At 40.8% G+C, this 18,716-nt stretch overlaps 2 protein-coding genes across 2 annotated transcripts; both read left to right on the top strand.

The window, feature by feature from the left end:
• Positions 1–8,076: 8,076 nt before the first annotated feature.
• Positions 8,077–10,224, top strand: LOC135570970 (NACHT, LRR and PYD domains-containing protein 3-like). Its single transcript, XM_065016793.1, has 3 exons — positions 8,077–8,202; positions 8,332–8,560; positions 8,931–10,224. The coding sequence occupies exons 2-3, from the start codon at positions 8,332–8,334 to the stop codon at positions 9,332–9,334; spliced, it is 633 nt and encodes a 210-aa protein (XP_064872865.1). The 5' UTR covers positions 8,077–8,202; the 3' UTR covers positions 9,335–10,224.
• A 3,732-nt stretch (positions 10,225–13,956) lies between these two features.
• LOC135570972 (stonustoxin subunit beta-like) lies at positions 13,957–16,871 on the top strand. Its single transcript, XM_065016795.1, has 3 exons — positions 13,957–14,126; positions 14,316–14,362; positions 14,768–16,871. Exons 2-3 carry the CDS (start codon positions 14,341–14,343, stop codon positions 15,292–15,294), a joined length of 549 nt encoding a protein of 182 aa, XP_064872867.1. The 5' UTR covers positions 13,957–14,126; positions 14,316–14,340; the 3' UTR covers positions 15,295–16,871.
• The last annotated feature ends 1,845 nt before the right edge of the window (positions 16,872–18,716 follow it).

The following is an 18,716-nucleotide window of genomic DNA, read 5'->3' as shown; positions in this document are numbered from 1 at the left end:
ACCCCATGATTAGATAGTGAACAACCCCATGATTAGATATTGAACAACCCCATGATTAGATAGTGAACAACCCCATGATTAGATAGTGAACAACCCCATGATTAGATAGTGAACAACCCCATAATTAGATAGTGAACAATCCCATGATTAGATAGTGAACAACCCCATGCCATGATTAGATAGTGAACAACCCCATGATTAGATAGTGAACAACCCCATGATTAGATAGTGAACAACCCCATGATTAGATAGTGAACAACCCCATGCCATGATTAGATAGTGAACAACCCCATGATTAGATAGTGAACAACCCCATGCCATGATTAGATAATGAACAACCCCATGATTAGATAGTGAACAACCCCATGCCATGATTAGATAGTGAACAACCCCATGATTAGATAGTGAACAACCCCATGATTAGATAGTGAACAACCCCATGCAGTGATTAGATAGTGAACAACCCCATGATTAGATAGTTAACAACCCCATGCCATGATTAGATAGTGAACAACCCCATGATTAGATAGTGAACAACCCCATGCCATGATTAGATAGTGAACAACCCCATGATTAGATAGTGAACAACCCCATGATTAGATAGTGAACAACCCCATGATTAGATAGTGAACAACCCCATGATTAGACATTAACCCCATGATTAGATAGTGAACAACCCATGCCATGATTAGATAGTGAACAACCCCATGATTAGATAGTGAACAACCCCATGCCATGATTAGATAGTGAACAACCCATGCCATTATTAGATAGTGAACAACCCCATGCCGTGATTAGATAGTTAACAACCCCATGCCATGATTAGATAGTGAACAACCCCATGTCATGATTAGATAGTGAACAACCCATGCCATTATTAGATAGTGAACAACCCCATGCCATGATTAGATAGTGAACAACCCATGCCATTATTAGATAGTTAACAACCCCATGCCATGATTAGATAGTGAACAACCCCATGCCATGATTAGATAGTGAACAACCCCATGATTATATAGTGAACAACCCCATGATTAGATAGTGAACAACCCCATGATTAGATAGTGAACACCCCATGATTAGATAGTGAACAATCCCATGATTAGATTGAACAACCCCATGATTAGATAGTGAACAACCCCATGATTAGATTGATAGATAGTGAACAACCCCATGATTAGATAGTGAACAACCCCATGATGATTAGATAGTGAACAACCCCATGATTAGATAGTGAACAACCCCATGCCATGATTAGATAGTGAACAACCCCATGATTAGATAGTGAACAACCCCATGATTAGATAGTGAACAACCCCATGATTAGATAGTGAACAACCCCATGATTAGATAGTGAACAACCCCATGATTAGATAGTGAACAACCCCATGATTAGATTAGTAGTGAACAACCCCATGTCATGATTAGATAGTGAACAACCCCATGATTAGATAGTGAACAACCCCATGCCATGATTAGATAGTGAACAACCCCATGATTAGATAGTGAACAACCCCATGATTAGATAGTGAACAACCCCATGATTAGATAGTGAACAACCCCATGCCATGATTAGATAGTGAACAACCCCATGATGATTAGATAGTGAACAACCCATGCCATGATTAGATAGTGAACAACCCCATGCCATGATTAGATAGTGAACAACCCCATGCCATGATTAGATAGTGAACAACCCCATGATTAGATAGTGAACAACCCCATGCCATGATTAGATAGTGAACAACCCCATGATTAGATAGTGAACAACCCCATGATTAGATAGTGAACCCCCATGATTAGATAGTGAACAACCCCATGATTAGATAGTGAACAATCCCATGATTAGATAGTGAACAACCCCATGATTAGATAGTGAACAACCCCATGATTAGATAGTGAACAACCCCATGATTAGATAGTGAACAACCCCATGATTAGATAGTGAACAACCCCATGCCATGATTAGATAGTGAACAACCCCATGATTAGATAGTGAACAACCCATGCCATGATTAGATAGTGAACAACCCCATGCCATGATTAGATAGTGAACAACCCCATGATTAGATAGTGAACAACCCCATGCCATGATTAGATAGTGAACAACCCCATGATTAGATAGTGAACAACCCCATGATTAGATAGTGAACAACCCCATGATTAGATAGTGAACAACCCCATGATTAGATAGTGAACAACCCCATGATTAGATAGTGAACAACCCCATGTCATGATTAGATAGTGAACAACCCCATGATTAGATAGTGAACAACCCCATGCCATGATTAGATAGTGAACAACCCCATGCCGTGATTAGATAGTGAACAACCCCATGATTAGATAGTGAACAACCCCATGCCATGATTAGATAGTGAACAACCCCATGATTAGATAGTGAACAACCCCATGTCATGATTAGATAGTGAACAACCCCATGCCGTGATTAGATAGTGAACAACCCCATGATTAGATAGTGAACAACCCCATGCCCCCATGATTAGATAGTGAACAACCCCATGATTAGATAGTGAACAATCCCTTGATTAGATAGTGAACAACCCCATGCCATGATTAGATAGTGAACAACCCCATGATTAGATAGTGAACAACCCCATGATTAGATAGTGAACAACCCCATGATTAGATAGTGAACAACCCCATGATTAGATAGTGAACAACCCCATGCCATGATTAGATAGTGAACAACCCCATGATTAGATAGTGAACAACCCCATGTCATGATTAGATAGTGAACAACCCCATGATTAGATAGTGAACAACCCCATGATTAGATAGTGAACAACCCCATGATTAGATAGTGAACAACCCAATGATTAGATAGTGAACAACCCCCATGATTAGATAGTGAACAACCCCATGCCATGATTAGATAGTGAACAACCCCATGATTAGATAGTGAACAACCCCATGATTAGATAGTGAACAACCCCATGATTAGATAGTGAACAACCCCATGATTAGATAGTGAACAACCCCATGATTAGATAGTGAACAACCCCATGATTAGATAGTGAACAACCCCATGCCATGATTAGATAGTGAACAACCCCATGATTAGATAGTGAACAACCCCATGAACAACCCCATGCCATGATTAGATAGTGAACAACCCCATGATTAGATAGTGAACAACCCCATGATTAGATAGTGAACAACCCCATGATTAGATAGTGAACAACCCCATGATTAGATAGTGAACAACCCCCATGATTAGATAGTGAACAACCCCATGATTAGATAGTGAACAACCCCATGATTAGATAGTGAACAACCCCATGATTAGATAGTGAACAACCCCATGATTAGATAGTGAACAACCCCATGCCATGATTAGATAGTGAACAACCCCATGATTAGATAGTGAACAACCCCATGCCGTGATTAGATAGTGAACAACCCCATGATTAGATAGTGAACAACCCCATGCCCCCATGATTAGATAGTGAACAACCCCATGATTAGATAGTGAACAACCCCATGATTAGATAGTTAACAACCCCATGCCATGATTAGATAGTGAACAACCCCATGATTTAGATAGTGAACAACCCCATGATTAGATAGTGAACAACCCCATGATTAGATAGTGAACAACCCCATGCCATGATTAGATAGTGAACAACCCCATGATTAGATAGTGAACAACCCCATGCCATGATTAGATAGTGAACAACCCCAACCCCATGATTAGATAGTGAACAACCCCATGCCATGATTAGATAGTGAACAACCCCATGATTAGATAGTGAACAACCCCATGCCATGATTAGATAGTGAACAACCCCATGCCCCATGATTAGATAGTGAACAACCCCATGCCATGATTAGATAGTGAACAACCCCATGATTAGATAGTGAACAACCCCATGCCATGATTAGATAGTGAACAACCCCATGATTAGATAGTGAACAACCCCATGCCATGATTAGATAGTGAACAACCCCATGATTAGATAGATGAACAACCCCATGATTAGATAGTGAACAACCCCAGATAGTGAACAACCCCATGATTAGATAGTGAACAACCCCATGATTAGATAGTGAACAACCCCATGATTAGATATTGAACAACCCCATGATTAGATAGTGAACAACCCCATAATTAGATAGTGAACAATCCCATGATTAGATAGTGAACAACCCCATGCCATGATTAGATAGTGAACAACCCCATGATTAGATAGTGAACAACCCCATGATTAGATAGTGAACAACCCCATGATTAGATAGTGAACAACCCCATGCCATGATTAGATAGTGAACAACCCCATGATTAGATAGTGAACAACCCCATGCCATGATTAGATAATGAACAACCCCATGATTAGATAGTGAACAACCCCATGCCATGATTAGATAGTGAACAACCCCATGATTAGATAGTGAACAACCCCATGATTAGATAGTGAACAACCCCATGCAGTGATTAGATAGTGAACAACCCCATGATTAGATAGTTAACAACCCCATGCCATGATTAGATAGTGAACAACCCCATGATTAGATAGTGAACAACCCCATGCCATGATTAGATAGTGAACAACCCCATGATTAGATAGTGAACAACCCCATGATTAGATAGTGAACAACCCCATGATTAGATAGTGAACAACCCCATGATTAGACAGTGAACAACCCCATGATTAGATAGTGAACAACCCCATGCCATGATTAGATAGTGAACAACCCCATGATTAGATAGTGAACAACCCCATGCCATGATTAGATAGTGAACAACCCATGCCATTATTAGATAGTGAACAACCCCATGCCGTGATTAGATAGTTAACAACCCCATGCCATGATTAGATAGTGAACAACCCCATGTCATGATTAGATAGTGAACAACCCATGCCATTATTAGATAGTGAACAACCCCATGCCATGATTAGATAGTGAACAACCCATGCCATTATTAGATAGTTAACAACCCCATGCCATGATTAGATAGTGAACAACCCCATGCCATGATTAGATAGTGAACAACCCCATGATTATATAGTGAACACCCCCATGATTAGATAGTGAACAACCCCATGATTAGATAGTGAACACCCCCATGATTAGATAGTGAACAATCCCATGATTAGATAGTGAACAACCCCATGATTAGATAGTGAACAACCCCATGATTAGATAGTGAACAACCCCATGATAAGATAGTGAACAACCCCATGATTAGATAGTGAACAACCCCATGCCATGATTAGATAGTGAACAACCCCATGATTAGATAGTGAACAACCCCATGCCGTGATTAGATAGTGAACAACCCCATGATTAGATAGTGAACAACCCCATGATTAGATAGTGAACAACCCCATGATTAGATAGTGAACAACCCCATGATTAGATAGTGAACAACCCCATGATTAGATAGTGAACAACCCCATGTCATGATTAGATAGTGAACAACCCCATGATTAGATAGTGAACAACCCCATGCCATGATTAGATAGTGAACAACCCCATGCCGTGATTAGATAGTGAACAACCCCATGATTAGATAGTGAACAACCCCATGCCATGATTAGATAGTGAACAACCCCATGATTAGATAGTGAACAACCCCATGTCATGATTAGATAGTGAACAACCCCATGCCGTGATTAGATAGTGAACAACCCCATGATTAGATAGTGAACAACCCCATGCCATGATTAGATAGTGAACAACACAATGATTAGATAGTGAACAACCCCTTGATTAGATAGTGAACAACCCCATGCCATGAATAGATAGTGAACAACCCCATGATTAGATAGTGAACAACCCCATGATTAGATAGTGAACAACCCCATGATTAGATAGTGAACAACCCAATGATTAGATAGTGAACAACCCCGTGATTAGATAGTGAACAACCCCATGATTAGATAGTGAACAACCCCATGATTAGATATTGAACAACCCCATGATTAGATAGTGAACAACCCCATGATTAGATAGTGAACAACCCCATGATTAGATAGTGAACAACCCCATAATTAGATAGTGAACAATCCCATGATTAGATAGTGAACAACCCCATGCCATGATTAGATAGTGAACAACCCCATGATTAGATAGTGAACAACCCCATGATTAGATAGTGAACAACCCCATGATTAGATAGTGAACAACCCCATGCCATGATTAGATAGTGAACAACCCCATGATTAGATAGTGAACAACCCCATGCCATGATTAGATAGTGAACAACCCCATGATTAGATAGTGAACAACCCCATGATGATTAGATAGTGAACAACCCCATGATTAGATAGTGAACAACCCCATGATTAGATAGTGAACAACCCCATGATTAGATAGTGATTAGATAGTGAACAACCCCATGATTAGATAGTTAACAACCCCATGCCATGATTAGATAGTTATTAGATAAACAACCCCATGCCATGATTAGATAGTGAACAACCCATGCCATTATTAGATAGTGAACAACCCCATGCCATGATTAGATAGTGAACAACCCATGCCATGATTAGATAGTGAACAACCCCATGATTAGATAGTGAACAACCCCATGATTAGATAGTGAACAACCCCATGCCATTTAGATAGTGAACAACCCCATGATTAGATAGTGAACAACCCCATGCCATGATTAGATAGTGAACAACCCCATGATTAGATAGTGAACAACCCCATGCCATGATTAGATAGTGAACAACCCCATGATTAGATAGTGAACAACCCCATGATTAGATAGTGAACAACCCCATGATTAGATAGTGAACAACCCCATGATTAGATAGTGAACAACCCCATGATTAGATAGTTAACAACCCCATGACATGATTAGATAGTGAACAACCCCATGATTAGATAGTGAACAACCCCATGATTAGATAGTGAACAACCCCATGATTAGATAGTGAACAACCCCATGATTAGATAGTTAACAACCCCATGCCATGATTAGATAGTGAACAACCCCATGATTAGATAGTGAACAACCCCATGCCATGATTAGATAGTGAACAACCCCATGATTAGATAGTGAACAACCCCATGATTAGATAGTGAACAACCCCATGATTAGACAGTGAACAACCCCATGATTAGATAGTGAACAACCCCATGCCATGATTAGATAGTGAACAACCCCATGATTAGATAGTGAACAACCCCATGCCATGATTAGATAGTGAACAACCCATGCCATTATTAGATAGTGAACAACCCCATGCCGTGATTAGATAGTGAACAACCCCATGCCATGATTAGATAGTGAACAACCCCATGATTAGATAGTGAACAACCCCATGATTAGATTGTGAACAACCCCATGATTAGATAGTGAACAACCCCATGATTAGACAGTGAACAACCCCATGATTAGATAGTGAACAACCCCATGCCATGATTAGATAGTGAACAACCCCATGATTAGATAGTGAACAACCCCATGATTAGATAGTGAACAACCCCATGCCATGATTAGATAGTGAACAACCCATGCCATGATTAGATAGTGATAAAACACACCAATCTCTTTCCTAATTCCTTTAATCAATAAAAGCTCATTTACGAACATTTCCGAAAAGTGAGATATTGCGTTTGGAATGAAACTCTTCTTATGTTGCCCCATCTGAGTTCAGAATAGATTAGATTTGTAATGTTTGTCTCTGTTGTGTTGAAGTCCAATCCAGCAGGAGAGACCAGCCTCCCTGTACCCAGCTGTGTGTCCATGAAGAGCGACAAGTCTATGGAACCTCCTATACTTTAGAGAGGGAGACTTTTCTACTGAACAAAGGTAAGAAGAACTCATGGGTCCTGGTCAGTGAGTTAAACAACACTGTCTCTAGTCATTTCTCCTCTCCCCATTTTCCCATTTATTGTTGTTGTTTTCATAATCCATAGGCTAATCATTTTGTCCATTTTCATAGTCCTAAAACAATATTAAACAAACACAACATAACACAACACAACCCTCCCTGTGTGTATGTGTGTGTGTGTGTGTGTGTGTGTGTGTGTGTGTGTGTGTGTGTGTGTGTGTGTGTGTGTGTCTGTGTGTGTGTGTGTGTGTGTGTGTGTGTGTGTGTACTCCCTGGATGAGGAGATGTAATCTCATGTTTTGTCCACAGAAACCAACAGGAGAGATCAGAGTCAGAGATTCTCAGTGGTCAGTCTTCCCAGAGTCATCAAACAGACCTGGCCTCCATATTCAGTGTATGTGGTCCTGTTATGTACATTTGTTTTTGTTTACCTCAAGTAAAGTTGATCTGTCAATCATTCATTAATGTGTTAATGAGAAAGCATTTAGTCTCTTGCTTAAATAATTTACTTTATTTATTTCAGATGCTTGAAGTAAAAATTATGACATTTGTGAAGAACGAGCTGAAGATGTTCAAGAGGATCCTTAGTCCAGAACTCCCAGAAGGCTTTGAGAGTCAGAAGCAGGATAAGGAAGTGGTGGACCCTGAAGATGAGCAGCAGGAGAGCAGTGCCAGAGAGGGGGCTCTGAAGATCACACTGCACATCCTGAGGAAAATGAACCAGAAGGAGCTTGCTGACACACTGGAGAAATGTAAGATCTGTCTGCCTCATGTTGAATGATGTTTTATAACATTTAAAAGCTGTAGCTAAAGTACAGCTAAAGTAGCTGTGTAACTCAATGATATTGTAGCAGCCTTAACACAACACCTAGTGACCTCATCAAGTAGCAGCAGGGATGTGTTTTGGTGATTAATTTAGAGAGAGACATTAATAATACCATCAATAATACCAATAATAATATAATCAGTCACACCAGTCTGTAATGCATTATGAAAACATTCATACATTTATACAGTCAGTTAAGATAATAAATTATTATATAAAACTTTATAATAGTCCTTCAATACTGTATATTAAAACAGACGTAATATTAATATCCTCTGTGTTATTTCTTCATTCAGATGAGCTTGCTGTGATTTGCCAACGTGAACTCAAATCTAATCTAAAGAAGAAGTTTCAATGTGTATTTGAGGGGATCGCTAAACAAGGAAACCCAACACTTCTCAATAAGATCTACACAGAGCTCTACATCACAGAGGGTGGAACAGGAGAGGTCAATAATGAACATGAGCTGAAACAGATTGAGACAACAACCAGGAAACAAGCAAGACCAGAGACTGCAATCAAATGTAACGACATCTTCAAACCCTTAACTGGACAAGACAAACCTATCAGAACTGTGCTGACAAAGGAGTCGCTGGCATTGGAAAAACAGTCTCTGTGCAGAAGTTCATTCTGGACTGGGCTGAAGGAAAAGCAAATCAGGATGTCCAATTTGTATTTTCATTCCCTTTTCGGGAGCTGAATTTGATGAAAGAGGACAAACACACTTTCATTGAACTTCTTAATCACTTCTCAATGGAAACCAAACAATCAAGAATCTCCAACTACAACAAGTACAAAGTTCTGTTCATCTTTGATGGTCTGGATGAGTGCCGACTGCCCCTAGACTTCCAGAAGAACAAGATCTGTTGGGACGTCACAGAGTCAACCTCAGTGGATGTTCTGCTGACAAATCTCATCAAGGGAAATCTGCTTCCCTCTGCTCTCCTCTGGATAACTACCCGACCTGCAGCAGCCAATAAGATCCCTTCAGTGTGTGTTGACCAGGTGACAGAGGTACGAGGGTTCAATGACCCACAGAAGGAGGAATACTTCAGGAAGAGATTCAGTGATGAGGATCTGGCCAGCAGAATCATCTCACACATAAAGACATCAAGGAGCCTCCACATCATGTGCCACATTCCAGTCTTCTGTTGGATTTCTGCAACAGTCCTTGAACACATGCTGAAACATAAGAGAGAAGAGATGCCCAAGACTCTGACTGAGATGTACACACACCTTGTGGAGTTTTATACCAAACAGAAGAATGAAAAGTATCTTGGGAAAGAAGAGACAGGTCCACACTGGAATAAAGAGAGCATTCTGTCACTGGGAAAACTGGCTTTTCAACAGCTTGTGAATGGCAATCTGATTTTCTATGAAGAAGACCTGAATGAAGCTGGCATTGATGTCAATGAAGCCTCAGTGTACTCAGGATTGTGCACACAGCTCTTTAAAGAGGAATGTGGGCTGTACCAGGACAAGGTGTACTGCTTTGTTCATCTGGGCATTCAGGAGTTTCTGGCTTCTGTATATGTGTTCCTCTCATTCATCAACAACAATGAGAATCTAATGGACAAACTGCAAACAACGTCCAGGAACTTTCTGTGAGGAAAACAAAGGCGTAAAGTTACTGTCTACAAGAGTGCTGTGGATAAAGCCTTACAAAGTGAGACGGAAACCTGGACCTTTTCCTCCGCTTCCTTCTGGGCCTCTCACTGGAGTCCAATCAGAAGCACTTACGAGGTCTACTGACAAAGACAAGAAGCAGCTCACAGAGCCATGAAGACACAGTCAAGTACATCAAGGAGAAGATCAGGGAGGATCCTCTCCAGAGAGGAGCATCAATCTGTTCCACTGTCTGAATGAACTGAATGACCATTCTCTAGTGGAGGAGATCCAAAGCTACCTGAGCTCAGGAAGTCTCTCAAAACCCAACCTGTCACCTGCACAGTGGTCAGCTCTGGTCTTTGTGTTGCTGACTTCAGAAAAGGAGCTGGATGTGTTTGACCTGAAGAAATACTCCAGATCAGAGGAAGGTCTTCTGAGGCTGCTGCCAGTGGTCAAAGCCTCCAGAGCTGCTCTGTGAGTAAATAAAATGACATATCAGAACTAATCATCAGGAAGAAATATTCAGTTTAGAGAAAAATATGTATTATAATATGTATATAATATTACATTGAAAAACATATTGAATAAATTCATTGATTTTCACATTAGTATAACAATATGACCATACAATTCTAGGAAACGGAAGATGAATCTATATGTTGTTTTGGATAATTAACCAAATGCATCTGCCATTGTCCTTCTACACTACTGGTGTTAAATTAACAGTGTGTTTGTGAAGTCATGATGATCTCTTTGTCAGGCTGTCAGGCTGTGGAGTCACAGAGGAAGGCTGTGCTTCTCTGGTCTCAGCTCTGGAGTCAAACCCCTCACACCTGAGAGAGCTGGATCTGAGTAACAATGACCTGAAGGATTCAGGAGTGAAGCTGCTCTCTGCTGGACTGGGGAATCCCCACTGTAAACTGGAGACTCTGAGGTCAGTATTATCAGATATGAAAGCACTTTATGTATGTAGTTCTCCCAAAGTCGTAATTATTCGTTTATTTTCACTTATAGTGTATTAAAGTAGTCATACGTTTAGTATTTGGTCCCATATTCCAAGCCTGCAGTGATTACATCAAGCTTGTGATTCTACTAACTTGTTGAATTAATTAGCAGTTTGTCTTGGTTGTGTTTTGGATGTTTTTCCTAATAAAAACTGGATGGTGAATAATGTCCTGTCATTTTGGAGTCACTTCACTTGTATTGTCAGTAAGAATAGAAGATGTTTCTGAACACTTCTACATTCATGTGGATGTTACCATGATTATGAACAATAATGAATGAATGAGAAAGTTACAGAGGTACAAACCCCCTCTGTTATTGGTGATGGTGAGAGGTTAGCGTGTTTTGTTGTAGCCTCTGTTATTGGTAATGGTGAGAGGTTAGTATGTTTTGTTGTCGTCTCTGGTATTGGTAATGGTGAGAGGTTATCATGTTTTGTTGTAGCCTCTGTTATTGGTTATGGTGAGAGGTTAGCATGTTTTGTTGTAGTCTCTGTTATTGGTAATGGTGAGAGGTTAGCATGTTTTGTTGTAGCCTCTGTTATTGGTAATGGTGAGAGGTTAGCATGTTTTGTTGTAGCCTCTGTTATTGGTAATGGTGAGAGGTTAGTATGTTTTGTTGTAGTCTCTGTTATTGGTAATGGTGAGAGGTTAGCATGTTTTGTTGTAGTCTCTGTTATTGGTAATGGTGAGAGGTTAGCATGTTTTGTTGTAGCCTCTGTTATTGGTAATTGTGAGAGGTTAGTATGTTTTGTTGTAGCCTCTGTTATTGGTAATGGTGAGAGGTTAGCATGTTTTGTTGTAGCCTCTGTTATTGGTAATGGTGAGAGGTTAGCATGTTTTGTTGTAGTCTGTTATTGGTAATGGTGAGAGGTTACCATGTTTTGTTGTAGCCTCTGTTATTGGTAATGGTGAGAGGTTAGCATGTTTTGTTGTAGCCTCTGTTATTGGTAATTGTGAGAGGTTAGTATGTTTTGTTGTAGCCTCTGTTATTGGTAATGGTGAGAGGTTAGCATGTTTTGTTGTAGCCTCTGTTATTGGTAATGGTGAGAGGTTAGCATGTTTTGTTGTAGTCTCTGTTATTGGTAATGGTGAGAGGTTAGCATGTTTTGTTGTAGCCTCTGTTATTGGTAATTGTGAGAGGTTAGTATGTTTTGTTGTAGCCTCTTATTGGTAATGGTGAGAGGTTAGCATGTTTTGTTGTAGCCTCTGTTATTGGTAATGGTGAGAGGTTAGTATGTTTTGTTGTAGCCTCTGTTATTGGTAATGGTGAGAGGTTAGCATGTTTTGTTGTAGTCTCTGTAATTGGTAATGGTGAGAGGTTAGCATGTTTTGGACAATGACCCCAAGCATACGTCCAAAGTTGTGGCAAAATGGCTTAAGGACAACAAAGTCAAGGTATTGGAGTGGCCATCACAAAGCCCTGACCTCAATCCCACAGAAAATTTGAGGGCAGAACTGAAAAAGCATGTGTGAGCAAGGAGACCTACAAACTTGACTCAGTTACACCAGCTCTGTCAGGAGGAATGGGCCAAAATTCACCCAACTTATTGTGGGAAGCTTGTGGAAGGCTACCTGAAACATTTGACCCAAGTTAAACAATTTAAAGGCAATGCTACCAAATACTAATTGAGTATGTAAACTTCTGACCCACTGGGAATGTGATGAAAGAAATAAAAGCTGAAAGAAATAATTTTCTCTACTATTATTCTGACATTTCACATTCTTAAAATAAAGTGGTGATCCTAACTGACCTAAGACAGGGAATTTTAACTAGGATTAAATGTCAGGAATTGTAAAAATTGAGTTTAAAAGTATTTGGCTAAGGTGTATGTAAACTTCTGACTTACACTGTACGTATTAAAACACCCTCAAATAAAAGGTGACATTATAAACTGTCACCTCACATGAAACATTTGATCTGAAATCCAAAATGTTGGAGTATAGAGCCACATTTAAAATGTTAGCTTCACTGTTAAAATAGATATGGTGTGGACTGTATACTCAATACAATCTAAATCTGATACCTCACTGTCTAAATAGATATGGTGTGGACTGTATACTCAATACAATCTAAATCTGATACCTCACTGTCTAAATAGATATGGTGTGGACTGTATACTCAATACAATCTAAATCTGATACCTCACTGTCTAAATAGATATGGTGTGGACTGTTTACTCAATACAATCTAAATCTGATACCTCACTGTCTAAATAGATATGGTGTGGACTGTTTACTCAATACAATCTAAATCTGATACCTCACTGTCTAAATAGATATGGTGTGGACTGTATACTCAATACAATCTAAATCTGATACTTCACTGTCTAAATAGATATGGTGTGGACTGTATACTCAATACAATCTATATCTGATTCCTCACTGTCTAAATAGATATGGTGTGGACTGTATACTCAATACAATCTAAATCTGATACCTCACTGTCTAAATAGATATGGTGTGGACTGTATACTCAATACAATCTAAATCTGATACCTCACTGTCTAAATAGATATGGTGTGGACTGTATACTCAATACAATCTAAATCTGATACCTCACTGTCTAAATAGATATGGTGTGGACTGTATACTCAATACAATCTAAATCTGATACCTCACTGTCTAAATAGATAGATAAATATACTGCCACTATTTTCACCACCAAAGAATATCAGTGTGATTTTAAAATGATTTGACTCTTTACAGGCTGTCAGGCTGTCTAGTCACAGAGGAAGGCTGTGCTTCTCTGGTCTCTGCTCTGAGGTCAAACCCCTCACACCTGAGAGAGCTGGACCTGAGCTACAATCACCCAGGAGACTCAGGAGTCAGACTGCTCTCTGCTGGACTGGAGGATCCACACTGCAGACTGGAGAAACTCAAGTATGTAGAGGGTTTATGTCAATGTTCATATCAGACATGTTGGACTTATCAGGCTAGTTAAGACAAACATTCTGACCACCTCTTGGACAACGTTTGTGTGTGTATGTGTGTGTGTGTGATTGTGTGTGTGTGTGTGTGAGTTCAGGTGTATCCCTCAATGAATGTCTGTTCTTCTGCTTACCGCTACAGTGTGGAACATGGTGGAGAGAACAGAATGAAACCTGGACTTAGAAAATGTGAGTGTTGACTGCTGTGAAGAATATGACTAAGAATAAGTCTTAATTCAAGTTCAGTCAAAGACCACCATCATTACTGACTTGGTCATATTAAATATCAGCTGTAGTTCTACAGAAGCAGAAATCAGGGACACCAAAGTTTACAAAGAGTTGCTTTGACAGTGTGTGTGTGTGTGTGTGTGTGTGTGTGTGTGTGTGTGTGTGTGTGTGTGCAATTAATGGGAATAAGTGTGTTTTATATTACCATACAGTTTAACATATGTTCATTCAACAAGTCTCAAGTTACCTTAACTTCTCCTTTTGATACCTAGAAACATCTACATTAAATTAATTAGTGAAAAGTGAGTTAACATTCTAATGTGAATGATGATGATTTCTAATATTGTGTCTGGTTTCATCCATCAGATGTCTGTGATCTCACACTGGACCTAAACACAGTAAACAGACGCCTCTCTCTGTCTGAGGAGAACAGAAAGGTGACACGGAGGAGAGAGAAGCAGCCGTATCCTGATCACCCAGAGAGATTTAAGGACTGGGAACAGGTGCTGTGTAGAGAGGGTCTGACTGGGCGCTGTTACTGGGAGGTAGAGTGGAGTGGGAGAGGGGCTGATATAGGAGTGACATATAAAGGAATCAACAGCAGAGGAAGGGGTGATGACTGCTGGCTTGGATACAATGACAAGTCCTGGAGTCTGTTCTGCTCTGACAACAATTACATTGCCTGGCACAATAATAAACCCACTACCATAGACGTCCCCTCCAGCTCCCACAGAGTAGGAGTGTATCTGGACTGGCCAGCCGGCACTCTGTCCTTCTATAGAGCCTCCTCTTACACACTGACCCACCTGATCACATTCACCTCCACATTCACTGAGCCCCTCTATCCAGGGTTTTGGGTTGATGATGTTGACTCCTCAGTGTCCCTGAAATAATAACCCACACACTGGACAAAGACACACATTGCTGAGAGAAAGATCATTGCTGAGAGAAAGTTCTTTGCTGAGAGGAGGCTAATGGCTGAGGGTTATATCATGTTGGTTGTTGCTAACAGAGTTGGTACTATGTTGTTGTTGATAGCAGCTTTGGTGCGGTTCTGTGTTTCTTGCTTTGTGTTACGAATCCCTTTTGGCCCGACAGTCTAGGGGGGGATGGTAATGAGACCCGTAACATAACTCATGCAAACTATTATTGTGACAAAGTAAAAGTGTGAACGAAATAACCACGACAACAGAAATCTACCGTCAAACTCTAGGTTTATTTATAAACACACGGTAATGGGGGGGAGCAGGAAAAGGGGCTGAGCTGGACCCAAGGAAAGAAACAATAAGTATTCAAAAACACCCCTAAGCTAGACTAGCCTACTTTAACAACAGCTAAGTAACTAACCAAAAATACAGTTGGTGGTCCGCCCAGTTCTAACTAGTGTATTTAACAAAGTTCACCTACGGGTAGTGTATGCCCATGGGCGACTGGTCTTGGTTTCCCCTTTTCCCACCAGCAAACAAACACCATAACCAAAAACAATACTCACAGCTGATGACAAAGTGCTATGGAGGTGCTTAAACAAAAGAGAGGTTAAGACACAAAGCGAGAGTGAAACACAGAGACCTACAAACATGGCATTTACAGAGAGATTGAGCTAGAGATTGCTCCAGAGCAAACAAATGATGGGGTTTTTAAACCATGGGAAGGAACTGTGATAGGGTAGGAAATAGGAGGAGGTGTGTCTTCTGATTGATGATTGATTGTTGACTGATTGGGGAGTGATGATTTTCACCTGTGAGGGGAGAAGGAGAGAAAAGAAACACACACAGGATACACACACACACAGGATACACACACACAGGATAACTGTATCCGTAACACTTTGCTTCTTTAATGAGTTAGTTTTTTTTCTCCGGTTTTGTTGTGAAGTTTGTATTATTGTTTCATTTGCTCCCAGGGGGAAGGGGGAGTGCTTAGGCAAGAGGCCCGCGGGTATACATATACCCGTAGTATTCACTGTCTAAGCACACAAGGTAAGACCTGGGCGGACCACCCCCTGTATCTTGGTTAGGGCAGCAGGTGGTGCTAAGTTAGATAGGTATTGGTTAGGCAGGTAAGAAGAGGGGGCTTTGAGATTTACTTTATTGCTTTGAACTGGCCAGCCGGCACTCTGTCCTTCTATAGAGCCTCCTCTGACACACTGACCCACCTGAACACATTCACCTCCACATTCATTGAGCCCCTCTATCCAGGGTTTAGGGTTTATGATGACTCCTCAGTGTCCCTGTAAATAATATCCTGACACACATCTTGTTTTATACTGTTTTAGATGGATCCTCTGTTTAAACATTTAAACTCTTACAATAACACTGTTAAAATACCAATGTGATCATTTGTTGTATGTCTTTATGTTGAATAACAAATTGTACAATTATATATGGACATACGCTCCATAGTTGTACAAGGATATATTGTACTTTTCCTAATAAAACTACTACTATACTTGAAACAAGAAAAATCATGTTAATTGTGAAAACAATTTGATTATTGATTTTACTTTGCCTCTTCCAGTCGCAGGTTTGTCATGAATCTTGACATGAGGTAGAACTGCGAGATTTCCTCTAGATATGCCAGCAACAAAGTCAAAATTGGATGTGGAAAATAATGTTGTTTTGTGGTTATAATTTAAGATAAGGATGAGCAGTGTGGTTGGGATTGAGGTTAGGATTAAAATCTGTTTTTTTTACTTTGTGCCTGTGCCAACTAGTGACCTCTTTGCTGAACTGCCTCCAGGGAAAGATTCATGACAATAAATGGCAACCAGCCTCCCAGTCATCCCCTCCTTATCTTTACAAGGCTGCAGAACATACAAGTTAGTGATGTGGGGGTTCTCTCATAACCCTCAGTCCCCAGGTAGGTAGATGGCAGGTTGAATAAAGAGAAGCTAGTGATGTGGGGGTTCTCTCATAACCCTCAGTCCCCAGGTGGGTAGATGGCAGGTTGAATAAAGAGAAGCTAGTGATGTGGGGGTTCTCTCATAACCCTCAGTCCCCAGGTGGGTAGATGGCAGGTTGAATAAAGAGAAGCTAGTGATGTGGGGGTTCTCTCATAACCCTCAGTCCCCAGGTGGGTAGATGGCAGGTTGAATAAAGAGAAGCTAGTGATGTGGGGTTCTCTCATAACCCTCAGTCCCCAGGTGGGTAGATGGCAGGTTGAATAATGAGAAGCTAGTGATGTGGGGGTTCTCTCATAACCCTCAGTCCCCAGGTGGGTAGATGGCAGGTTGAATAAAGAGAAGCTAGTGATGTGGGGTTCTCTCATAACCCTCAGTCCCCAGGTGGGTAGATGGCAGGTTGAATAAAGAGAAGCTAGTGATGTGGGGGTTCTCTCATAACCCTCAGTCCCCAGGTGGGTAGATGGCAGGTTGTATAAAGAGAAGCTAGTGATGTGGGGGTTCTCTCATAACCCTCAGTCCCCAGGTGGGTAGATGGCAGGTTGAATAAAGAGAAGCAAGTGATGTGGGGGTTCTCTCATAACCCTCAGTCCACAGGTGGGTAGATGGCACGTTGAATAAAGAGAAGCTAGTGATGTGGGGGTTCTCTCATAACCCTCAGTCCCCAGGTGGGTAGATGGCAGGTTGAATAAAGAGAAGCTAGTGATGTGGGGGTTCTCTCACAACCCTCAGTCCCCAGGTGGGGACCGTGAATGTATAAAACATTAAGGACACCTTTCTTTCCATGACAAACTGACCAGGTGAATCCAGGTGAAAGCTTTGATTCCTTATTTGTCACTTGTAGATGAAAGGGAGGAGAAAGGTTCTCTGGGATATGTGGGACGCTAAAAATGCAGTGCGCCAAAATCAAATCAAAATATCTTATTGATGTCACTTGTAGATGAAGGGGACGAGACAGGTTAAAAGAGGATTTTTAAACCTGGAGACAATAGAGACATGGATTGTGTCTGTGTGCCATGAGAGGGTGAATGAGCAAGACAAAATATTGAAGTACCTTTGAATGGGGTATGGTAGTAGGTACCAGGTGCACGGGTTTGTGTCAAGAACTGCAACGCTGCTGGGTTTTTCACACTCATGTTCCACCACCCAAAGGACATCCAGCCAACTTGACAACTGTGGGAAGCATTGGAGTCAACATGGGTCATCATCCCTGCGGAACTCAATGTTAGGAAGGTGTCCTTCATTTCTAGTCCACTCAGTGTATAACCTATAGACTACACTGCTCAGTTAGAGTAATATCTAGTCCACTCAGTATATAACCTATAGACTACACTGCTCAGTTAGAGTAATATCTAGTCCACTCAGTGTATAACCTATAGACTACACTGCTCAGTTAGAGTAATATCTAGTCCACTC

The sequence above is a fragment of the Oncorhynchus nerka genome, unplaced genomic scaffold (genome assembly GCF_034236695.1).
Source record: "Oncorhynchus nerka isolate Pitt River unplaced genomic scaffold, Oner_Uvic_2.0 unplaced_scaffold_869, whole genome shotgun sequence".
Taxonomy (NCBI): domain Eukaryota; kingdom Metazoa; phylum Chordata; class Actinopteri; order Salmoniformes; family Salmonidae; genus Oncorhynchus; species Oncorhynchus nerka.
The sequence above is the reverse complement of the archived record's forward strand: the minus strand, read 5'-3'. Positions and strand labels throughout refer to the sequence as shown.

Coding starts and splice junctions, on each gene's coding strand:
- LOC135570970 (XM_065016793.1), top strand. CDS start 8,332: ATGCTTGAAGTAAAAATTATGACATTTGTGAAGAACGAGCTGAAGATG. Junction 8,561..8,930: donor TGCTGACACACTGGAGAAAT/GTAAGATCTGTC, acceptor TTCTTCATTCAG/ATGAGCTTGCTGTGATTTGC.
- LOC135570972 (XM_065016795.1), top strand. CDS start 14,341: ATGAAACCTGGACTTAGAAAAT. Junction 14,363..14,767: donor GAAACCTGGACTTAGAAAAT/GTGAGTGTTGAC, acceptor TTCATCCATCAG/ATGTCTGTGATCTCACACTG.